Below are 26290 nucleotides of genomic sequence, written 5' to 3'. Positions count from 1 at the left end.
TTTGGTTTTTATCTAACTATCACTGTCTGACATTCAATGGCAATACCATTACTGAATCACTAACAACGTCCTGGACATTACCATTGACAAGGAACTGTACTGGATCTGTCATTTAAATACCGTGGCTACAAGAACAAGTCAAAGGCGAGGAATCCTGCAGCAAGTGAATCACCTCCTGATTCCCCAACGTGATGTACAAGGCCCAGATCAGGAGCGTGATGGAAAACTCCTGACTTCTATCAATACCACTGATATGTCTAGATGAGTGTAGCCATCCAGGGCTAAGCAGTCTGCTTGATTGGCATTTCATTCACAGAAGATTCACTCCCTGCATCACCAATCTCAGTAGCAGAAGTGTAACATCTACAAGGTGCACTGCAGAAATTCACCAAAGCTGCTTCGACTGCAACTTCCAAACCCACCACCACTTCCATCTAGAAAACCAGGGGTAGTAGGCACATGGAAATACCGGCACCTGCCAGTTCCTCTCCAAGCCATTTGCTGTCCAGACTTCTAAATACATTGATGTTATTTCAATTTCGCTGGGTCAAAATACTGGAACACACTCCCAAAACCAGATATACTGCAGCAGCTCAAGCCGGCGGCTCACCACCAGCCTCTCAAGAGCACTTAGAGATCTTCCACTAATTCTGGCCCAACCAGTGAAGCCCACTCTAAAGAATAAAAATAAATAAATAAAGTTTCTTTCTTCAATGATATTTTCAATTTGGGATAGATCCGTACCAAAAAAAAAAGCTGCTAAAATATCTACAAGTGCAGTTATTTGTCACCAATTCTGTTGCAAGTTTTAAACTCCAGTGAAAAACATATGTTGACTAGAAAATATCTTAGAAAAAAAGAAATTAAATTCAAAAACGTTGATTTGCATTAAGCAAAACAATATTGTCTGTACTAATCACTGACTTACCATTAAGATTCTTCTATAACTGTCCCGGTCAATACCCCACAATTTCACGTTGGTCTTTGCTCTGACAGTTGCTGCTCTTGGGGTTCCATAAATCAATGCAAGTTCTCCAAAACTGCCACCTTCCCCAATGCTGGTTACCCATTCATTGTTAACGTAAACCTAAAGCAAACGGATTCAAAAAAAAAATCAGAATCAATACCAGTTTCAACTGTCAGTCAACTTCTCATTTATTTAGTTATGGTGTATTGTGAACACAGCAAATGACAGATGAAAATTAAACTGTTAAGATCTATCAGGAATATGGAAATATTTTTGAAGTACTATCCTGGAAATACCACACTTAATAATTCAACTCACTTCAATAAATTCTGAGAAAAATGACAAATTTCATTAAAAACTTGAACATACAACTTAATAGTTAGTTGAAAAATATTAGAGTCTGCATTCTTATAAAATTGGAGAGGCAATAAATAGTGTTTCCTTCACAGTTAGAAATTGATTTTCTTCGATAATAGCACAGTACAAAATTTGTGACTACTACTGATATCCCAGAAGCAATATGTTACTAAAGCAATAGAAATAATACTTTAGTAAAAAATTGAGCATACACAGCCTTCCTATTTGTATCACACTTCGGTTCAATTGACGACCGATTCAGTAATTACTGCAATTCCGCCAAGAAGGGAAGTGCTAAATTTTCAAACTTGCAGGGTGTCACTGTGCCTACCTTGTTTCCTAATCTCTTATATTTTACTCAGCCAGAAAGAAGTCTATTTATCAAACAAAAGGGAAGGAAAATTCCATCAAACTTTCATGTTAACTTGTCTGACACAGTTGATACTTTGAGTGCTGTGTTGCTATCAGCATTGCACTGGAGCTGTGTTACCGAATGTCTCAAATTCTGTGTATTGACATTACAAGAAAACAATTTCCAGATTTCTGCATTTATATACCACCAGTTTGATATAGATGTACAGCTTGATATTAGGTTTACCACACAAGGACATGTTATTACACGAGGGCATGTATACATTGCCATAAAAACCTGTATCAAAAATTAATTCCAGTTTGGACCAAGTTTCATTTAACAGAAAGCAAGATGCTCCAGTCAAGAAATGGAATAGACGAACCTCTGCACACCTATTTTGAAATAATACAGTGCCAGACTAAAAAATAATTCTGCTGTTTTATACTAATTCATCCAGCAGCCAAACTTACATCCATCTCTCCTTGGTCAATGACATAGAAGTTGTCCCCTTCATCACCTATGGGAACAAAAATATAATCAAAATTTCTGCACAGTACAACAGTCCAATAAAAATGCAGAGGTATGCAAGTATTTTTAAAAACACTTCCTCTCTGCCCTGAAAAACAATACTTACACTCAACACTGCCCCCATCTCACCATCCCCTCCCTAAGAACTAATCTAAAGACTTTGAAATCTCCTTCATTAATAAAAGTTTGATTGCAAACTCCAAAAAACAACATACTAGTGGATGCCTGGCTCTCAACTCATTTCATTCAGTGAGCAAGAACTTAACTATCTTCTTCATCTCCTCTACATACGCATCTTGTCTCTCAAGATGCTCACTTGTTTCTAAGCGAACTAGTGTGAAAGTGAAGGCCATATAAACTACGCTTGTTCCAACTCTTTGAAAGAGCTATCGAACAATCCTACACTCATGCTCTTTTCTCAAGCCCTGAAAATTTAACTTTGTAAGGTGTTACTGCATTTGCTGCTTCCAGCCTTTCAGGCAGTGCATCCCAGAGTTTAGCAATTCATTCTGTATTTTGTTTTAGCCAACTAAATTTGTTTCCAACACTCTCCACTGGAAACAGCTCATTACTTGCTCTACTACGTCCATCGGAAGATTTAAACATCTCTATCACACTTCCCTTTACCCTTTCTTGCTCCAGGGAGAACAATGCATTACTCCACTTATGAAATATTTCATCCTTATTACCATTCTAATACACCTCTTCTCCATCATCTCTTAAAACCTTTAGCGATCCTTCAAGTATGTCACCTAATGTCAAAATCCTCCCCTGCTTTTAGGTGCATCTAACGTGCAGTTCTACCTTGACTTAATTCATTTGAACAAATCATCTCCCAAAATAGCTGTATTTCTCCTTCCCAATGGTTGTCTGTTGCATACCAAAATAATCTGTTACACATGAATCCAAAGGAAGGTGCAAGTCGAATCCAAAATTGGCTCAGAAGAACAAAAGCGTAGTGTTTTTGCATGGACGTTTCCAATGCAGTTCTGCATAGTGCATTTCTAGACCTTTTGATGTTCATGGCATATATCAATGATTTGGACTTCAAAGGGAGGTAGAACTGCATGCTAGACGCACCTACAGGCAGGGGAGGATTTTCGATGGTAGCTGGCGTAATTGAAGGGCATTGGGTTACTACAATGCTTGCAGAGAAGGCAAAAATTGGCCACATAGCAGATAATGAGGAAGAAAGCTGTAACCTACAGGAAAATATCAGTGGACTAGTCGGGTAGGTAGAACACTGGTAAAGGATGTTTAACAAAGAAGAGATAATGCACTTGAAGAAGACTTACAAGGTAAACGAAAACACAATAACTGTCGGATAGAGATAGGTTGAGGAACACTAGGACCTTGTTATGCATTTCCACAGATCCCCGATAGTGAATGGACAGGTAGATAGGACTGTCAAAAAAGCCATTCAAAATACTTGCTCTAATTGGTTGTTACACAATTTAACAGGAAAGTTATGTTGAAACTGTTTAAAATATTATACCTCAGCCAGAGTACTTCATGCAATTGTGATCACTGCAACAAGAAAAATGTGACTACTTTAGACAGGCACAGCTGCTTCGACTGAAGAATTTTATTTAGGAGAAAAGACTGAACAAGTGGGGGTTGTTTTTTTTGGAGCAGAAGACAGAGATATTGAATTGAAGTACATTAAATGCAAACGGCTGAGGTGGAGTAGATAGAAAGGTGCTATTTCCCTTAGTTGAGGGATCCACCTCTAAAGCTTTGTCACCTGATTAAGAAGTAGGAGATTTAGATAGGACTCGAGGTAAAAGCCTCACTACCACATAGGTGACAGAATGTCAGACTTTTTGCCAGAAAAAAAGTGGTAGGATAAATCTTCAAAAATCAAGCTGTTGAATATATTCGAAAGTGTTATAATTTACAACTGGGATGAGTACAAAGACTACTTATCAGAGGGTCAAATGGCCTCCCTGTAAATTTCCATGATTCAATCCAGTTCACGCTTGCTGGTTACATTGACCAAGCAGAATAATGTTATTTTCCATCAAATGCATTTTTCCTCCTTATGATACAACTGCTATATTGCACTTTATCAAAAATGTTGTACTTTGAACAAACATATACAAGACAAAGTGCTGCAGATAATCATGATGGCACCAAGACAGGGACAGACGCGAAAGCAAAACTGAGCTATTGTATCAATTTACAGAACTTGAGACAGAGAAAACATTGTAAAAGGTAAATGAGAAAAATCGCCTTTAACACGGTAGGTGTCTTTGGCATAAATCTAAAAATCATGATATTTATTTTGACTCCACCCATCTCTGCATTCATGCTACTTGAATTAAAAGCAAATGCAAAGGATGAACTACACTGTTAATGACTAACCTTTAAATGCAGACATAATCTACTTGTAAGTAGTAAAGTGAAGTAGATATTTACCTTGTTGAATGACAGTTTCACCAGCAATGTAAGTGACTGGAAACATTGCATCAAAAATATCACTATAAGAAATAAAAATTCAAGTGAAAATCTGCTTAACCAAATTATTTTAATAAACATAGCACGGGCAGAGGTAGCTGGCAGGCTAAATTCCTTATGAACTGCTAGATAAAGCTCTGTCAAAATAAAACTCACCACATTTTCATGCCATTGGCATTCATTCCTACCAGAACAATATAGTATATTAAGCTTTGGAGCACAGTTTCCTCTAAACTGCAGTCACAAAGCTGGCAGTAGCCCAGAAATTCTCTCAGACCATTCAAAAGCCACCCTCTAAGATGTGTCCCCAAAGGTGTGACAAAATATTAAAGGCTAGTATGTATTTTAAGAGTATATTGTGTGAAACAAAACAAACATTGCTTAGTATCCACAAAAACCATATATCTGTGCTTTCTCATGATTTTGAAGCAGTTCTTCTGCCCTAAATACTAATGAGATTGGACAGAGAGGAGAGGAGAGAATTTTGTGATGATCAAATATGCAATTCAGGTACCTAGATATCAAAAAGACCACGTAAAAATGAGAAACCTCAGCCAACTAAACTAACCAAATTGCCAAATAGTATTCAAAATTGTGGATCTTCAAAGATCAAGCAAAACAAATTACTACAGTTGTCCCTGGTCAGGAGTCAACTTATCCTGATATGCTTGAGGGTAGGAAACTATTGAATGCATTCTTGACCTCAAATTGTTCCCCTCATTGATAAAACTCAAAAATCTCCCTAAATACAAGGCTGCATTTATATAGAACCTTTCGTTTTCTCCCCAAGCACATCGCAAAACATTTTACAACGAATTATTTCTAAAGCATTATGATGGGTGGATTTGGAAATCAATTTACAAGTAGGTTCTATACAGGTTCAGTTGAATCAATGTTCAATTAATCTGAGTTGCAAGATTTAGTGGAAAAAAGAAACTTGACAAGACCACCAATCCTGCTTCAAACAAGGTTTTCAAATCTTGTACATCGACCTGACCAGGCAGAAGGGGCTTTAGTTTATCATCAGACATTACTCAATTGTGTATTGCACTGAAGGACTAATTATACAGCGAGATCTAAAAGTGGAACTTGAGTACACAGACTTATAATTCCATAGTGCGTTCAACCAAAGTTGATCAAACAAAAATCAGTTGCATTGCAAAAAATAGCAATTTTTTAGAACCTCAAATCCAAATCACCTTACCTTCTTTCATTGTCATCCAAATGAGAGAACAGCACATTCTTTTCAATGGCCTTGGCCAGAGCTGCCATAGTCTTATAATCCTTAGGAATTACCTACGCAGTGATTTAAAAAATGCTTTTAATAGATAACTGGTAGAGTTCCCATTTTGGAAAATTACACCGGTTACATGATAGTTCAAGTTTCCAGTATTATGCCAGTGCACTTTAACAAATTTAAAATCTTCAATTAATCCATGCAATCAAACATTAAAAGAGCACATCTGTCAGTTTTTCCTCTTCCAATTGAAAATATGCTTTTAAGAATGCTAAACACTAAGTAAGCATCCATTTATCAAAAAAATTTATTAAAGTGCTGAGCATGATACTGAAAAACTACACAACCATTTAATTGCAAAACTAGTAGACACTAGTTAATTTCTTAGCAAAGAGCTTTTTAAACAAAAATTTTTTAAACATGCATTCTAATGCAAAGAAAATGATTACACAATAATTTGAAATTTTCCTGAACGAGTCAAATCTTGCAATTTCAACAATGTGCGTAGATAGTTTTGTTGTTAATCAGACAAGTTAAATTCTAAACTAACAGAAAAATGCCCAGGTGGTTTTGTCGCAACTCACTCACATTACCTTTGATCTTTCATACCAGATGGGCAGTTGGTCCAGATTACATTGACATTATTAGCAGAAACTGTACTTTTGTCTTGCAACTTATTGGTATAGCTGAGAATGAGTTTTACTATGTGGCCTGTGAGCCCACGTATAACTTAATTAGCTAGTATATAACCTGAAGTAACTGTGCACCAAAGAGGTGTCTACACAATACAAGTGAATTATCTGTTTAAAAAAAAGAAATTATAATAAACATCCTACATCTGAAGAGGATATGGTTCTACCTTTCTCACATAGGACGCAGCATCTTCTTCAGTATAAACCTCAGCACTAATTGCCCCACGCCGCCGTCGGCCCTTCACCACTGGGTTCATGGGCGGAGGTGGAGAAATTTCATCCTCACGTGAGTCAGATCGAGAACCTGATTTCTGTTGATTGTGCATCTGTTTTGCCTCGTCCTTTTTGCCAAAAAAAAACAAGAAATGTTATTTTCACTTGAAATCAGAGGCATAACAGGCTGAATGACTTTTCTCAGCACAGTGGGTGCCGTTCTATAATTATAGAACAAGTAGTATTCCAAACAAAAGTCGCAGCTTGTACCAAACCCTTGGCCAGTTATTTTTCTTCCACAGGCTCACCAGTCTTTGGGTGAAGAAATGTCTCATCTCCATCCAAAATGGTCCACCCTGAATCCTCAGACTGCGACTCCTGGTTCTGGACACACCCATCAATGGGAACATCCTCCCTGCATCTACCCTGTGTAGTCCTGTTAGAATTTTATAAGTCTCTATGAGAACCCTCCTCATTTGTCTGAACAGCAGCGAAAACAATCCTAACCTAGTCAATCGGTCCCATCATCCCTGGGATCAGCCTGGTAAATTTTCACTGCACTCCCTCAAGAGCAAAAGCATCCTTTCTCAGAAAAGGAAACTAGAAGTGCACATAATATTCTAGGCCTGATCTCACCAAGGTGCTGTATAACTCCAACACCACATCCCTGCTCCTGCACTCTAAACCTCTCGCAATGAAGGCCAACATACCATTTGCCTTCTTTACCGCCTGCCACACCTGCATGCTTACCTTCAGCGATTGGTGCAAAAGGTCACCCAGGTCCCGCTGCACACTCCCCTCTCCCAATTTACAACCATTCAGGTAGTAATCTGACTACTTTTTGTTTCCCAAGTGAATAACCTCACATTTATCCAAATTATACTGCATTTGCCATTGGATTTCCCCACCCACCTAACTTGTCCAGATCATGCTGAAGGTTCTCTGCATCCTCAAAGTTCATCCTCCCACCCAACATGGTATCATCTGCAAACATTGAGATGTTACATTTTGATCCCTCATCTAAATCATTAATATATCTATTGTGAATAGCTGGGCTCCCAGCACTGATCCCGTTGACACTCAACAAGTTACTGCCTGCCAATTTGAAAAGGACCCACTAATTCCTACTCTTTGTTTCCTCTCTGCCAACCAGTTTTTTAACCATTTCAATACACTTCCCCCAATCCCATGCGCTTTAATCTCGCACAATAATCCCTTATGCAGGACTTTGTCAAACACTTTCTGTAAATCCAAATATATCACATCAACTGGCTTCCCCTGGTCATCTCTACTAGATACATCTTCATAGAATTCCAACAGATTTGTCAAGCATGATTTCCCCCTTCAAAAATCCATGCTGACTGTTTGATCCTGCCACTGCTTTGTAAATTTTCTGTTATAAAGTCCTTGATAATGGATTTGAGTATTTTCCCCACTACTGATGTTAGGCTTACCTGATCTATAATTACTTATTTTCTCTCTACCTAGCTTTTTGAATATTGGAGTGACTTGAGCTACCCTCCAATCTGCAGGGACGGTTCCAGAGTCTACAGCACCTTGGAAGATGACCACCAATGCATCCATTATTTCTAGAGCAACTTCCTTAAATACTCTGGGATGTAGATTATTAGGCCCTGGGGATTTATCCACCTTCAACCCCAATTTTCACAGCACCATTTCTTTACTAATATTGATCTCCCTCAATTCTTCCCTCTCGCTAGATATTGCGTTCCCCAATATTTCTGGTATTGATTTGTGTCCTCTTTTGTGAAGGCACAACCAATGTATTCAGTTGCTCAGCCATTTCTTTGTCCCCTATTATACATTCCTGCATTTGTCTATAGGGGACCTACATTTGTCTTCACCAATCTTTCTCTTCACGTACCTACAGAAACCCTTAGTGTCAGTCTTCATGCTTCCTGCAGGTTTACTTTCATACTGTGTTTTCCCCTTCTTAATTAATCCCTTGATCCTTCTTTGCCGAATTCTAAACTGCTCCCAATCCTCAGACATTTTTCTTGGCCAATCTGTATGCTTCTTCCTTGGATCAGATACTCTCTCTAATTTCCTTTGTAAGCCATGCTTTGGCCCTCTTGCCCATTGTTTTTGTGCCAGATGGAAATAAACAGTTGTTGCAGCTCCCCCATGTTCCTTGAATGTTTGCCGTTGCCTATTTCAAGGAACTGTACACAACAGTTTACACATGACAATGTAAATACTTTCAAGAGGCATAATAGGGGATTCTTCCCTATGTTATCCTATGTGCAGTGCAAAATAAAAATCACTGGAAAGGCAAAACAATGATTTCTGCAAACTAGGACTCAGCATCTTTTTGCAAAGATACTTGGATAGAATATCATTCTTTTACCATTACCTTGAAAAAGACCACACCTTTTACCTCTAAATTGATAGTCTTCAACTCCAGTTTAAAAAGAATTCTGGCTTGCACTCGTGCATAATAGCCATATAAATGAACGTGACCTAAAATGCTGGCAAGTATTTTAATGTAACTTTAAGCAACTCCTGTTAAATGCTCTGATTTTAATTGACAATACTAAGACAATTTGCCATACCAATGAGTAGTAACACCTAGTGTTTGTTGCAAGGTCATGAAATACCCAAGTTGATACATTGTATCTAACCCACCACACAAGTACAGGTATTGCTCCTATAACCTGATAGTTACGTTCCTGTGTGACCTCGTACTTTAGAGAATCGCATCATAGGGAAATCACTACACCTATACAGCAGAAAGTTCACGTTATCCAAACAGCATCCACTATTTAATCACATTAACAAAACACGTTATAGCAAAAATACCTGTTCATGATCTTATCTAATTTAATATCACGTACTTCCTACATATGGCATATTTCCTGCATATTTCCCAAATATTTTTTTTTTCATCCAGGCATTATAGGGCAGCATCTACAATTGTTAATCTATAATTCAAATTTTGCATACATATATCTTGTATAATGGCTCAGTCTTCATACTTAACAGCATGTTACTTAACAGGTTGTTACTGCTGACCTCAAAACTACCCATAAGGACTTAACAGTTTTATAACATTATTTAAAATGCATTATAGCATGGATAACAGCATTATTATTCAAAAGTGAACGGAAGCTTCCAATCACATCAAAACATATCACACAACCAATTAAATTAACAATATTCACAAACAAACCAGTTAAAATCAAATTATAATTGACTCAATTATTTTACAGAAAAAATAAAGAATTGGAACATATACATGACTAAGGTAGAAGGTGAAATAGCAAACTAAGTCGAATTTTTTTTTTAAGAATAGTAGAAATTTTACTCAGAAGGGAGAGAACATGTACCCAGTCAGTTTACCTGACTGATTCCTGGATAGCAGGACTGGCACGTGGTGATAGACTGAATCAGTTAAGACTATAACCACTGGAGTTTAGAAGAATGAGGGGAAATCGCAAACCTGTAAAATTCTGGAAGGTCTAGGCCATTTAGGACTGGAATGAGGAGAAATGTCTTCTCCCAGCATGTGGTGAGCCCATGGAATTCTCTACCATAAAAAGTGGCCTAGGCAAAAACAATGAATGTTTTCAAGGAGGAGTTAGATATAGTTCTTAGGGCTAAAGTGATTGAAGGATATGGGGGGAGAAAAAAAAGCATGAACACGATACTGAGCAGGATGATCAGCCAACATCAATACTCAATGACACAACAGGCTAGAAGGACCATGTGGCCTATTCAGTTTCCTATTTTTAATGTCTCTAAGTTTGTTTTTCTTTCAGGGCTGAAGACACTTCTGTAGTAAGTAGATCCTCATGACAAAAGAAACACAAAACACCTCATTTGAGGAGTTCAATATTTTAATTAAAACAAAGAACTGGGGATGAAGATCTGAAACAAAAACAAATTGCTGGAGGAGATCCGCAGATCTAGCAGCATCTGTGGAGAGACAGCATAGTTAACTTTGAGTCTAATGACCTCTTTAGAACTGCAGAATATTTTAATTGTTTGCTTACAATAAGATTCTGCTGCGTCTAAAATTTTGGGCATAAAATTTACAGCCTGCTCAAATCCAGTGTGCAAATTCAGGAAATCTTTGGATTTAAACTTATGAATGGGGCAAGGTGCTACGCCAAGACAAACATACGAACAAGAAACCAGATTCAGCCACTTAGTTCTTTGAGCCTCCTCCACTATTCATTAAGACCAGGACTCATCTGAGTTTAACCTCAACCCTACTTTCCAGCATATCCCCAATAATCGTTCACCCCATGGTAATTAGGAATCTACCACTACATTCAAAATATTTAAAAATTCTGCATCCACTGCCTTTCAAAGAAGGAATTCCAAGGACTCAATCCTCAATTTTTTTCCTCATCTGCATCTTAAATGCCCCTCCCTCTCATTTTTAAATTAAAACCCATTATAGATTCTCCATCAAGTAGAAACAACTTTTCCACATCCACCTGGTCAAGTCCCCTCAGGATCATATGTTTCAATTAAGTCACCTGATTTCTAAACTTCAGAAGGTAAACGCCTAGCCTGTCCGGCCTTTTCTCACAAGGAAATCCGCTCATTCCAGGTATTAGTCTCAAACCTTCTCTGAACTACTTCTCATACATTAGCATCCTTCTGTAAGTAGAGCAACCAGAACTGTACACTGCTCCAGACATGGTCTGACCAATGCCATTTTTTACCGAAGCATAACCTCCCTACTCTTGCAATCAATTCCCCTCACAAACCTAACATTCTACTAGGAGATAGCAAGAACTGCAGATGCTGGAGTCGACATCCACAATATGAAGGTGGAAGAACACAGCAGGTCAGGCAGCAGCAGAGGAGTAGGAAAGTCGACGTTTCAGGTCAAGACTCTTCTTCAGCACTGTACTGAGAAAGGAGATGTGGCTGTAGCACTGGGTTTGTTTCAGTATGTGGTCGAAGAGCATCAGGGCAGAGATTACCAGAGAGTTGCAGTGGGAGAGAGATTTACTGAGGTCTTTCCAGAGGGAGGAGGACAACGTCAAGATGGGCATCCTTAGAAGAGGCTTTGCAGCAGGTCATAAGTCACTAGCAGATAGCGAGAACTGCAGATGCTGGAGTCAGAGACAACAGAGTGTGGAGCTGGAGGAACACAGCAGGTCAGGCAGCATCAAAGGAGTAGGAGAGTCGATGTTTCGGGTCAGGATCCTTCTTCAGAAGCTATGAAGAAGGTCCCGACCCAAAATGTCGACTTTTCTACTCCTCTGATGCTGCCTAACATTCTGTTACCTTTCCTGATTACTTGCTGTATCTGCACACTAAGCTACTGCGCGGATCTCTCTGCATCCTCTTACCATTTAGATATCATCTTGCTTTTTATTCTCTGCCGAAATGGGTAGTTTCACACTTTCCCACACCTGTACTCTATTTTCCAGATCTTTTCCCATTCACCTAAGCCATCCATATCCCTTTACAGGCTCCTTATATCATCTTCACAACTCACTTTCCTACTGGTGTCATCTGCAATTTAGCTACCATTCCATCAACCACTTCATCCAAATAATTTATACAAAATTGTAAAAGATTGAGGCCCCAACACTAAATCCTGTGGCACTCCATGCACAACATCTTGCCAGCCTCAAGACGACCCATTTGTTCCTACGCTCTGCTTCCTATTAGCCAGTCATGTTAGCCAAGCTGTGGCAACACATTACCTCCAACACCATGAGGTTTCATTTTCTGCAATAACCTTTGATGTGACACCTTATGAAATGCCTTTTGGTACTTCACGTACAATACATTGGCTCCCCTTTATCTACAATCCAAGTTTCTTCTGCAAAGAACTCCAATAAATTAAACATGATTTCCTTTCAACAAGACTATGTTGGCTCTGGCTTATCACATTGACCTTATCCAGTGCCCTGTTATAGCATCTTTAGTAAAAACCTAACATTTTCCCTAGGATAGCTGCTCAGTGAACTGGCCTGTAATTTTCGGCTTTCTGCCTACTTCTCTTTTTGAAAAAAGGTGTTACATGAGCATTTTTTTCAATCTAAAGGAACGTTCCATGAATCTTGAATTTTAGAAAATCAAAACCATCGTAACTACTTTCACTTCTTTTGATACCCTAAGATAAGAACCATCAGGACCCAGGGACTTGTCAACTCAGTTCGAATTTATTTAGTAATGCTTCTTTAGTAATTGTAAATTTTCTGGAGTTGCTTCTGTCATTTCTGGCATGCTAGTACCCTGTTTGGTGAAGACTGACACAGATGATGCAGAATCAAGGAAAATAAAAACAAACAGGATCTCTGGCATGTCAACCTTTTTCTCTGAAAGTTCGCGTTACGTAACTGCATGTCATATTTTCGGGAAACTTCAAGCGTTTCTTGTTTCAATTGCGGAGAACGAACGAACGTAAACATTTAATAGTTCGGACTTCCCCGAAAATGAATGTCAATCATTTTAGGTAATATTTCAGTAAACAATATTTCCCCTGATTGGGGATTGTGATGCAGAAAAAGAGAAAAACACATTTTTGATACAGAATTCTTTTTTGTTTAAAAAGACATTAGTCATACCATCTTTCTAAGTACACAACAAACTCCAGGTTATACCGGATTCTAGGACTTGTTTCTCAATTATATAAAAGCAGGTTTTCCCTAACACACTCAACAGGCATTAATGGAGCTTTATTGATTTTTTTTTCATTTCTGCTTATAATAGACAAACCTACCACTTGATGAGAAACATCTGAATAGATGCTACAAACTCACTCAAAACCCTTTGCAAACCCTCGTCTTCCATGAAGTTTAGGAGCCCACCATTCCTGGTAGCATCATTGAAAAGCCACCAAATCCTAACACCGAATTGCCGGAACTGTATCAGAAATGGGTAGTAATTTATCCACCTCACTTTTAAAGACCCAACTCAAGTTTTTGATCACCTCATTTAATCTTGCATGTGTCAAAGTGTTGCCTAATTTCACTACTATACTGAAAGATCTGGCTCTAATCTTCAGATTCCCCAACCAGCAGAAATAATTTTCTCCATTATCAGTTCACCTTTATATCTTGAAACGTCCACTAAATCACTCCACAAACCTAATTGCAGGGAATAGAATCTGAGTTTTGAGAATCTTTCCTTGGAATTTACTCAGTTTTACCTCCTACAAAGCAAGTCAATTTACATTTCGGGATGCCATGATTCCAGAGTTCTATATATTAGGTTCATAGAGAATCACAGAATCCCTAGTGTGGAAGCAGACCATTTGGCCCATAGAGTCCACACTGACCTTCTAGAGTATCACACCCTGATCCACCCCCTATCCTATCCCTATAACCCTGCATTTCCCATGGCTAATCCACCTAGCCTGCACATCCCTGGTCACTATGGGCAATTTAGCACGGCCAATCCACCTAAACCTGCACATCTTTGGACTGTGAGAGGAAACCCACTCGGACACGGGGAGAATGTGCAAAGTCCACACAGACAGTCGCTCAAGTGTGGAATTGAACCAGGGTCCTTAGCACTGCTGCTTCACAGTGCTAACTGCTGAGCCACCATGCCATTTAACACTATCACACAAACTGAATTAACTCACAGACTGCTTGTTAAGAAAACAGGAGAATGGAAAAGGAACATGTTTTGGAATCAACCAATTTTTGTGAAGCAACTTACTGTCAAGCTACATATCCTTAGTGACATTTTAGCTCAGTGTGTTTTACATTTGAAAGTAGTTTACGTTTGCCTATACTATAAAAACTACCTTTTAACAAATAGTTTGGACTGAAAAGCAGAAATGTTAAATCTATATTGCAAATTCCTGTGCAATACTTGCATTTATACAGCACTTTACAAATGGGAGGACATTAAAAGCAATTTGCTATGTACTGTTTTTAAGACAAGTAGCGTTACAAGGAACTCTTATACTTATATTAGTCCGCAGCTATTAGATAAACCACTCAATTTGGTGACATTTGCTTTCTTTGAATAGAGAAATGAAAATTTTTACATATAGATGACACCGGTCCTTTATTTAACAGCTCATGCAAATTCAACATCAGACTAGCATGATGGATATGACTTCAGTAACTCAATGTCATAAGCAGACCTTCTACAATTGACACCAGGCAGAATGAATTACAGGTACAACAGCATAATGGGTTATGTTATTGCACAAATAATCCAAAGACTGAACTATTGCTCCAGAGACAAAATATTAAATTCCAATAGCAGGTGGGGAATTTAAACTCAGTTCATTAAATCAAACTAGAATAAAACTGGTAGAAACAGTCATGGTAACCAAGTAACTGGGAGATTATTGTGGAAAAACCACTAAACATTCTTTAGGCAAAGTCCTATTCTGTTCTGGCTTACTTGTAGCTCAAAACTACAGCAATGTATTTCATTCTTAAATTACTCTCTTGTGAACTAGCAACCACCACATCAATACACAAGAATAAAGCCAGGCAGACCAAGCAGACATCAGAATCTTCTGAACTTGATTGACTGTATAAAATCCAACACACTAACAGCAAAAACCAGTACAAAAATTAGGAGATCTGTCACACAGACTAGTCAAACAGTCTGACAGTCACACTCAAAAATATTTTTTTCAGCCAGAATCCATCTCCATCCCTCGAAATGTCTTGATCCACCAGTGCTTTACACCCAACTAAGGTGATGGCATAATGGTATATTCAGAAGAGGGTAGACCTGAAAGTGCTGACTGACTTCAGACCCTATGAGGTACCATGGCACACAGGCCAAAAATGGTCACAGAAACCTGCTGACAACCACCTAATACCCATGCTCAGCTGGCAAATTAACACTCCAAGTTGAAGTTCACCTGGAAGAAACAGGAGGGCAAGAAGGGGACAGAACATTCATGGTGAGGGACTGCAATATCCAGAATCTCAAGTGGTTCAGTAATACTACCTACTGAGCAAGCTAGTTGGATTCTGAAAAATACAGCTACCAGACCAGACAGATCTGGAGCAGGTGGAGAGAACACCAACGGGGGAAAAAAAAAATTACCCTCACCAACCTGCTTGTCACAGATGCATCTATTACCGCATTCATAGCAGTCATCACCAATCTTTATAGAGACAGTTGTCATTTCTTCATAATGGGGATACCTGCATTTTGTACTGCACGACCATGCTAAATGGGATGGATTCAGAACAGGTCTTGCAGCTCAAAATCAAGCATAATACAGGCACACTGGTCCATCAGCAGCAGCACCTTAAACATTCACTGACCCTAGAATCACTGCTGAATTGTGGCTGTTACAACTTGCCAAGGGCTCTTTGACATCCGCTCTCTGGAACCCCACCCCCACCACCTCAGTATTGAGAAGTTGGAATTTTTGTATGTAGGAAAACTCATTGAGCTTTTCCCACAAGTTTAAAAAGGAGCAAGGCACAGGACTATAAGTTGAGACCAGTTTGTTCCCATAAGCAATAATGATTCAATTGAAAGAAGTCAGATCATAGAAATTTACAGTAGAGAAAGCCTTTCATTTCAAGATGGCCACATTGACTGAGGAAAAGCTATTCAGCCAAATCCCAGTTTTCAGCTCTTGGTTGATAGCTGAATTGAGTATGGCACATCAACTGCATGTCCAAATACTTTTTTTAAAAAACGTCATGAGATTCTGCTTCTCCCACCACAGAAAGTTCAAGCCCTATCAACCTACAGGCAGAAATTCAATTCCCCTGTAAGTCTCCTATCATTTGTTTTGAAAAGGTACATACTGACCTCACTGTTAAGGAAAACAGACCTTTCTCATCCACTATCTAGACCCCATAAACTTTTATACATATTAATTAACCCCTCAGTTTCTCTATTCCAAAGAAAACCTCAGCATATACAATCCTTCACTAAAACTCAGCAACATCCCCAACTCTTCTCTGTATTTTCTTCAGGGCAAGCACATCCATCCTTATAGGTTGTACGCTGTATTCTAGTCGTGGCCGAGTATCCAGACATTACTGGCAATAAATTATTGCTTTTGCATCCTACATCTCGGGTAAATGAAGAAAAATAACCAGAGTATGTACCTGACCAATCACCTTCAAAAACAGACCGGTAAAAGTTCCTCTCTCTGCACTTTTCAATGTTCTATCATTTAACATTTTCTCCCCTACCTCATTAATTGATATCTTCCTATAATCTTTTTTCCTCCCTATTAGATCAACTTTGTTTTCTATCTGCAAACTTCTTAATCATATCTCCTACATACTTTTCTAAATTATTGAGATACATCACCAGATGTAAAGAACCCAATACTGAGCCCTGCAGAATGCCTTCCAATCCAAATCACTTTGTGCCTTGCCACTACTCCAGCTAAAATTCAGATAGGCTGCACTAATTCCACCACTCTCATCAATTCCCCCCTAATTCTATTGTCAAAGTCAAATCAAATTAGACACCATCTTCCTCAAACAATTCCACATTAAATCAGGGATGGCCAATCTATACCACCTTAAGTGTTGATTTATACAAACCCTCAGACCTTTACCCAATATATTTCCTATCAGAAAGGTTACATTGACTGGACTGTGGCTATCCAGATTATCCCTCTTAATAATAGCACATTACCAATCCTCCAGTACCACCTCTACAGCCAGTAATATAAGCAGCATGTATTAAACAGGACTAAGCGATTCCACAATCAACAGGTCATATCTATGCCCTGCAGTGCTACACATCCAGTTAAAAACTGGCAGAGGACAATTTAGCAGATTGCGAGGAGAGGGAGGCTCCACAAAAATCCCTCAACAATTGAGCATATTAGTGCAATAGACAAAGCTGAAGAACTTATATCCATCTTTAGAGCGGAGGATGATACATCTCAGCCTCCTTGAGGTTCCCAACATCACGGATACCAGCCTTCAACTAGATTCACTCTACATGATAAAGAAATGACTGAAGATATCAGATACAGTAAAGGCCCTGCCATCATTCCAGTATTCATACTGCTATGTGGTCCAGAACTGACTACACCCCTAGCCAAGCTGTTCCAGTACAATTACAACACTGGCATCTGCCCAGCAGCATGGAAAGTTGCCCAAATGCGTGTTGTGCACAAAAGTCAGGACAAAAACCCAGTCAATTACCACTTCAATCTACCTCAAGCATCAGTAACATGATAGGAGGAGTTGTTAACAATGCTTTGAAGCAATACTTGCAAAAGAATGATTTGCTCATAAGCCTGGCATAAACTAAACTCAGGGTGAAATCAGCATCTGACCTCACTAGAGGTTTTCCCATTTCTGAAGTAGTGTCCTGACCTGAAACGTCAGCTTTCCTGCTCCTCAGATGCTGCCTGGCCTGCTGTGTTCCTCCAGCACCACACTTATCTCAGACTCCAGCATCAGCAGTTCTTACTATCTCTGACCTCACTAGGGCCTTGGTCCAAACATGGACACAAGCTGAACTTCAGCTGAGGTGAGTATAACAAGGCAGCATTGACTAACTACAGCAACATGAAGCCTTGCAAAATGGGAGTCACACCTAGCACAACGGAAGATGGTCATGGTTGTCGAAGATCAGCCACCTCAGCCCCACATCATTACTACAGTAGTTCCTCAGAGTAGTATCCTAACCTCAATCATTTCATCTACTTCAGTGACCTTCCCTCCATAAGGTCATAAATATTGGTGCTTGATTGCACAATGTTCAGCACCATTCACAAAGTAAAGCAGTCTGTATCCATATGCAGCAGGACATGGACAAAATTAAGCCTTAGGCTGATAAAAAAATAACTAACATTTGTGCCACACAAGCCTCAGGTAATGACCATCTCAAATATGATGCCTCTTCATGTTGAGAATTCCCACTATCTGAGGGTCAAAATTGGCCAAAAATGGAACAGAAATAGCCTTTATAAACAATGCGGCTACAAGAACCAGTCAAGAGTTTTGGAACCCCGCAGTAACTCATACTCTATCTCCCCTAAGCCTGACCACTGTTGATAAGGCTCAAATCAGGACATTGTTGGCATAAACAGGCCCACTTGAATGGCATCCAAATTCATTAGTGATATAGTTGTAGGACTGTACAACTGAGTGGCTAGCTAGGCCATTTCAGAGGGCAGTTAAGAGTCAACCACATTGCTATGAGCCTGGAGTCACATGTAGGCCAGATCAGGCAAGGATGGCAGTTTAACTTCCCTCAAAGACATCATGGTGACAAATAGTTTCACGGTCACTAGTAGATTCTTAATTCCAGGCTCTTTTTTCCTGAAGAATTCAAATTCCATTATCTGCCGTGGCAGCATTTGAACCCTAGGTCACAGATCATATGGGGAGTTTCTGGATTAATACCATTAGACCATAGCCTCTCTCCTTTATCAACTATAAGATGTAACTCACTAAGTATCCTCCACAGCACAATCCAAACCAGAGACCTATATCACCTTGGAGGACTGGGACAGCAGATTAGTGCAAGTTTCCTTCCTAGGCACACACTATATGGGCTTGAAACTATATCACCATTCACTCCTTTATTCTTACTGGGTCAAAATACTAGAACTCGTAATAGCACTGTGGGTGTCCCACTGTGAAAGGACTACAATGGTTCAAGAAGGCAGTTCATCACAACTTTCTAAAAAGAGTATTTATAGATGGCCAATAAGCATTAACCTAGCCAATGACACCCACATTCTATGAGCACACTAAAAAAAAAACACAACTATACTTAGGATTTGTCTTCCAACTAGCAATGGATGTCAGGCACAACAGTTACTCCTCTGCAACAACTTATTTTGCAAACTTCCAGCTCAGTGTCATTCTGAAGTAATTCAGTTTTTAAATGTTCGCCTTGGCTTACCTTCCCCAGTCTCTCAACTCTTTAGCTCCTGTCAAAATGTTATTTTTTTTAAAATAATCAGAATATGTCAAAAATAAATATTCTTTTGCTGGTACAAACAAAAAAATTAAAGCTTCCCTCTTGACTCAGTTCAATTCTTGAGAAATCAGCTTCATTGCCCCTTTTGCTACAATCATGTCCTTTGGAGCTATAGTGTTCAAAGATAATCAGGATATATTAAGCCAACCTCAGCAATACAGTATGGTGCCCTTAACACTGAACCACACTTTCAGTTGGTGCTGCTGGCCGCATACTAAAAGTGGGAATTTCTGAAGATTCCTCAATGATTTTGTTCAATTATTGAATATAATGTTTATTCCTTTAGAATTCCCCAAAATTTTAAATAATTTTAAATTATTTTGTAATGCTAACTTCTGTTAATCAATTCTAATAACTCCCAGCATTTTTGACAAATTTGACCTACTTTGTAATCAGCCAACTTATCTGCAAACAAACTGTTCTTAAAAGAAAAACAACTAGTCAGAATTGGCACTGTTTTTAATTAGATTTATAAACAAATCATTGCCAATTTAATCAATCTTCATCCATCCACCAAGTGACATCTAGTACAAACGTAAAATAGGTAAATGACTAAACAATGTTAAAAGTAATGAAATCAGAACTTTTGCTAAAAGCAGCTCAATACTCTATACACGACAATCACACTACACAGATTACAAGTCATGTATCAATTGTCAAACGTGTTTGATTTTGTCCAGAACCAAAAGTAAAAGAAAATACAAATTAAGTATTTTCCTATCAACTGAAATAAATGATATTTTAAACAATAAGCAAATTTTACTGGCCAGCAATATTTTACAGATTTTTCTACATTCATCTGAAATTATACTGGGTCACTTTTTAAGAGGCTTCAGAATTTCATTCCTTTCACTAAGCTTTAATTCTTGCAGAAACATTGCTGATAACATTGTGTACAAAATATATAAAGGAGCCCACTTATTTGATTATTACATCCTTCCTTACTTTTGAAGAAACAAAGTACTTGCACAAAGTATGCAAAGCTCTGCCACCCACAGCCAACTAAGTGCTTATGCCATCTTTAAAGAAAAACCAATGCAGTCCATGCGATAACGATACTGCCATAGTACCAAGTTTCAGGATTTTGACCCAGTGGTGAAGACAGACTGGCGTACACCCAAGTCAGAACAAAGCACGATTTAGAGTGGTGAATGTTTACAATGATGATGGGTTGTTTTGTATATCATTGAGCTTCAAGTGTTTTAGCAGGCACATTCATATCGACATGCAGAGTATTCGATAGAGCTCCTGATTTATGCTTTGTAGGTGCTAGAAAGGTTACAGAGTGAAATATTGCTTTCGGTGAATAACAAGACTTTAGGTACTTTGCATCACTGAAGTAATATCATTGTCTTGTTAGTGAAGAATTATGAATTAAGTACAATTTACTATTATTCATGTAATCTTTATTCAGTCATAATCAGATGACAAGGGGCAATATATAGATCTGAAATTAAATGGAAAGCACGGAGGCACACTATGTGCATTTTAGTGGGGGGAGGAGGGGAAGAGAGAACAGAAAAGACATAGGAAGAAATTTACTGGATAAACAAGCTTATGTGAATACGTCCAATTACTTCATTCAAATCCTGGTAAATCACAAGATGATGCAAAGTGATTTCACATTTCTAGCAACTCACGATTTACTTAAAGAGTTCTGACGTCAATGTTGCAGTCACCAATGGCCCTCGAGTGTCACTAGTATTTGGAGCAAAACTGCAGCCATGAGCATAGATCATAGGAAACGGATTACCTTGAATGTCCAATACTTTTGCGCCTAGCTAAACAGGTGATTTCTCTGTCCGAAAAAGAAGACTTTTTATATTAATCTTTTTGAGCGTGCGGGTACTCACCTTCATGATGCCTAGAACGCTGTTAACAATCAAAGGACTCACTGATAATACCTTAACGAGTGCTTACATTCTGCTTGGCTTTGCCTTTGTCTCTGGTCCGTTAACTGTTTAGTAATATATGCACCAACATGAACAAAACACTCTTCTAGGTCAGCATTAAAACGTCGGCCTGCCACGTTCGCCATCAACGAACTAACTACAGAAGCTTGAATCATACACGAAACAAAAAAAAAAGTTAAACTGTCCTTTAATCGTCAACCACCACCCCCCCCCAACAAAATAAACAAGGCTAATCTCCTTTGAGAAAATGAAGCCTACTGTCCTCTCAACTCACTTTCTCGAGTTTCTCGAAGTACTCCCTGAGGTAGGTGATGGGTTTCTCGGGCCTGGCGATGCAGAGCTGAACGATGCAGTCCTTGAGGACCTGCTGGATGTTGTGCTTGTGGACATACTGCTCACACTCTCGCAGGCTGCGCTCTTCTTCCCCGCTCCCCGCGGCCGCCATCTTAACCACCCAGTTAACGCTTCAGAAGCCTGGAGGAATGATCGACAGCGAGTTAACTCGGCGCCGAGAGACCACTCGCCGCCTTCTCCTCCAATCCACCCCCTTCCTCTAACCTACCCACCCCACAGAAAACGAAGTAGGCGGTCGGAGCGGGAAGGCGGGGGGGCCTGTCTCTCCCCACCGATCGCAGGGGCGACGCGCTGAGCAAGTTTATCCGTAGGAACAGCGGCCTGTTAGAAAGCGGCTGCGACTGGACGAGTTTCCTCAGTCACTGTCACCTCCACCGGAAGGCAGCCGCGCCGCTGACGTCAATGCGCCTCGCTCTCAGCCGCGGTGGGGAGGGGAGGCGGAAACCACAGGCCTGTGGAAATGGTGCATGCACACACACGGGACACCACACTTGCAACACGCACATTGCATATTTACACGCCGCACTCAAGCATTCGCTCTGTACCCTCACAGAACCAGCATGCAGATACCCCTGCACGTCTCTCACCGTCTATAAATTTCACGGGGGGGGGTGTAAACTGACACACGCACCGCGTAGGTATTTAAGCAAGCGTAGGCCCTTGAGCCACTCTGTACACCGTTCAAGGACATCACGGCGGATACGCCACTGGATTCTTCAAATGCCCACCATCAACCCGCACAATCGATTAACAAAAACGTGTCAGGCTCAGATTTTAAACTAACAACTGTCGGAGCAACAGTTGTTATTTGCGAGGAAGAGACTTCTACCATCATTTGCAGTCCTGAAAGATCAGATTCGTTTTCAGTTGAAGTCCCCGATGCTACACTTTCCGACCATAGAAATAGATTCTTTCTTCACTGTAATATCTTGAAAATTTCAATCAATCATAACATAAGGTGTAGGAACACAAGTAGACCATTCAACCCATCAAGTCAGCTCTGTCAATTCGGTCATGACTGATCTCATAATCCTGAACCCCAGTTTTCTGCCTTTTCCCCAATAACACTTGACTCCCTTACTAATTAAAACGCTATCTCAGCCTTGAGTATACTTAATGACCCTGCCTCAATGGCCTCTACAGTAAAGAATTCCACTGAATCATTACACTCTGAGAGAAGAAATTCTTCCTTATCTATGTTTTAAATGTGTGACCCCTTATTCTGAGATTAAGTGCTCTTGTTCTAGACTGTCTCAGGGCAAACAATCTTCCTGGACCTATACCGTCAAGTCCCCTAAGAATTTTGTAAATTTTAATAAGGTTGCCACTCATTCTTCTACATTCCAAAGAGTACAGGCCTAACCTACACAACCTCTCTGCATGAAACAGTCCCTCCATACCTGGTAGCAGCCTAGTGCGCCTTCACTGAATTGCATCCAATGCCAGTATATGTTTCTGTAGATTAGGGGCCTAAAAATGTTCACATTATTCCAGCTGTGGTCTCACAAATGCCTTATAGAGTTTTAGCTAAACCCTCCCTACTTTTATACTCCATTCCCTTTGGAATAAAGGCCGACATTCCATTTGCCTTCCCTATTATCCACTGACCTTGGATGCTAGCTTTTTGTGGTTCATGAATAAGGACTACCAAATCCCTCAGTTCTATTGCTTTTGGCAGTCTGTCTCCATTTAAATAATATTCAGTTCCTGTATTTTTCCTGCCAAAGTGCATAAGGTCACATATTCACACATTAAATTCCGTCTGACTAAGTTTTTGCCAGAGATAGTAGGAACTGCAGATGCTGGAGAATCTGAGATAACAAGTTGTAGAGCTGGATAATCACAGCATGAAGAAGGGTCTAGGCCCGAAACGTCTGCCTTCCTGCTGCTCTGATGCTGCTTGACCTGCTGTGTTCATCCAGCTCTACACCTTGTTATCTAAGTTTTTGCCAACTTGCTTCACCTATCTGCATCCCACTGAAGACACTTTGTGTCCTCCTCATCACTTACCTTTCTACCTATTTTAATGTCATCCACAAACTTGGCTATAATACATTCACTTTCCTCATGCACGTCATTATATATTGTAACAAATTATGGCTCCAGCACTGACCCTTCTGACACGCTAATAGCTACAGGTTTCCATCCTGCAAATGCCTCCCTTATCCCAGTCACTGTCTTCTATAGTTAATCAATCCTGTATCCATACCAATATGCTACCGCAAACACCACTATTAAGCAGCCTAATATATGGTGTCTTATCAAACACTTTCTGAAAATCTAAATATCTTACATTCATTGCTTCCCCATTATCTATCCTGCTTGTTATTTCCTCAAAAGAATTCTAATAGCTTTCTCAGGCACAGTTTCACCTTAGTCTTGATTTCTTGGATTTGAGGTAATACAACATTAATTTGTGTAATCTTTCCTCATAAATTAACCGTTGGTGTCTAGATATCATTCTAGTAGACCTATGATCCTGTTGCTACAAGACCAATTTTTCCTTTGAAAGCTATGTTGTCCTGATCTGTTCATAGTACTCCAGCCATAACCTAAACAGGCTTATATCATTTGACAACTTCAACTGTCTTGTATTCTAGAGATAGTAGGAACTGCAGATGCTGGAGAATCTGAGATAACAAGGTGTAGAGCTGGATGAACGCAGCAGGCCAAGCAGCATCAGAGGAGCAGGAAGGCTGACGTTTCGGGCCTAGACCCTTCTTCACAAAGGTCTGAAGAACTCATGTTCCGCTTGGGAACCCTGCAGCCCAATGGTATCAATGTGGATTTCACAAGTTTCAAAATCTCCCCTCCCCCTACCGCATCCCAAAACCAGTCCAGCTCGTCCCTGCCTCCCTAACCTGTTCTGCCTCCCACCTATCCCCTCCTCCCACCTCAAGCCGCACCTCCATCTCCTACCGACCAACCTCATCCCGCCCCCTTGACCTGTCTGTCCTCTCTGGACTGACCTATCCCCTTCCTAACTCCCCACCTACACTCACCTTTACTGGCCCCATCCCCGCCTCTTCGACCTGTTTGTTTCCTCTCCACCTATCCTCTCCTCTATCCATCTTCTATCCGCCTCCCACTCTCTCCCTATTTATTTCAGAACCCCCTTCCCCTACCCCTTTTCTGATGAAGGGTCTAGGCCCGAAACGTCAGCCTCTCTGCTCCTATGATGCTGCTTGGCCTGCTCTGTTCATCCAGCCCTGCACCTTGTTGTCTCGGATTCTCCAGCATCTGCAGTTCCTACTATCTCTGAAATACACTTGTCACATTTTTGCACATTAACTTTATCTATTGCTTTAATTTAGTAACGTGGCACTTTCATCTACACTGCCTACAATACCACCTATTTTTATATCACCTGCAAACTTGGGATTGTGGCATTCTATACCACCAACTAAGTTTTTGATGACTATGGTGAACAGCTAAGGGCCTAACACAGATCTTGTTGGGATACCACCAGTTACATTCTGGTTTATTAGATTTCCTGGCCATTATTCCTACTGTCCAGCTTCTCAGCCAATTTTCTACCAGGGTCAGTTCCAGGCCTTCAATTCCATAAGCTTCAACTTTAGCTAAGGGTCCTTTGGGAAATGCTTTCTAGATATCCATATCAAAAATTAACATACATTGATATTTTCTTTCAATAGATATTTCTTATCCACTAAATTAGTCACCTCTTCGAAATTACTAGATCATCAAGCATAATATACCCATTATAAATCCATGCTGCTCTGGTCAATCAGCTGAAAATTTTTAAGGTGTTCAGTCACTTTATCCTTAACAGCTGACTCAAGTAATTTTGAGATAACATATTTAGGCTAACTGACCTATAGTTGCCTGGTTTCCCTCTCTCATAAGTCTAATTTTGCAGTCTAAAAGAAAGACATCCCAAAGTGGGTTACAAGCTGAAATATTGGGATCATGAGCTCCAATGCAGAAAGGCAGCTGTGGAGTTCTGACCAAGTTATGACAACTGTACACATGTGCTCCAGTTCCAATAGTTCTTACTGAGGAGTTGCAAAAAAATTCAGGACTTAAAAAGAGATCACAGAGGAAAGAAAGATTGGTAAGCTTTGATCTAAAGGAGCAGAAATTGAATTGAGAGAACTTTAGAAAACTATTGGTGGGGCATTTGCAATATCCTCACCTACTTCACAGAATCAGAGAATTGTTAAAGCACTGAAAGCAGGCATTCAGTCCATCATAGATAGTAGGAACTGCAGATGCTGGAGAATCCGAGGTAATAAGGTGCAGAGCTGGATGAACACAGCAGGCCAAGCAGCATCATAGGAGCAGAAAGGCTGATGTTTCGGGCCTAAT

At 39.8% G+C, this 26290-nt stretch overlaps 1 protein-coding gene across 2 annotated transcripts in view; it reads right to left on the bottom strand.

Annotated features, from left to right (window-relative positions):
• The window catches only part of LOC109919189 (cAMP-dependent protein kinase type I-alpha regulatory subunit), a 42999-nt gene extending 20637 nt beyond the window's left edge, over positions 1–22362 (bottom strand). The window contains exons 1-7 of one of the 2 annotated variants that reach the window (XM_048611060.1): positions 22170–22362; positions 21882–22081; positions 6758–6931; positions 5866–5957; positions 4623–4684; positions 2147–2193; positions 929–1087 (exon numbers count right to left, since the gene is read on the bottom strand). In XM_048611060.1, the coding sequence (XP_048467017.1) occupies positions 929–1087; positions 2147–2193; positions 4623–4684; positions 5866–5957; positions 6758–6931; positions 21882–22052 (705 nt within the window). In that variant the 5' untranslated portion in view covers positions 22053–22081; positions 22170–22362. The remainder of the gene's footprint in view (positions 1–928; positions 1088–2146; positions 2194–4622; positions 4685–5865; positions 5958–6757; positions 6932–21881; positions 22082–22169) is intronic. The other variant, XM_020519171.2, reaches the window with a different exon arrangement.
• Positions 22363–26290: the final 3928 nt, after the last annotated feature.

The sequence above is a fragment of the Rhincodon typus genome, chromosome 23 (assembly GCF_021869965.1).
Source record: "Rhincodon typus isolate 14 chromosome 23, sRhiTyp1.1, whole genome shotgun sequence".
NCBI lineage: Eukaryota > Metazoa > Chordata > Chondrichthyes > Orectolobiformes > Rhincodontidae > Rhincodon > Rhincodon typus.
This window is presented reverse-complemented; position numbering and strand designations above follow the sequence as displayed.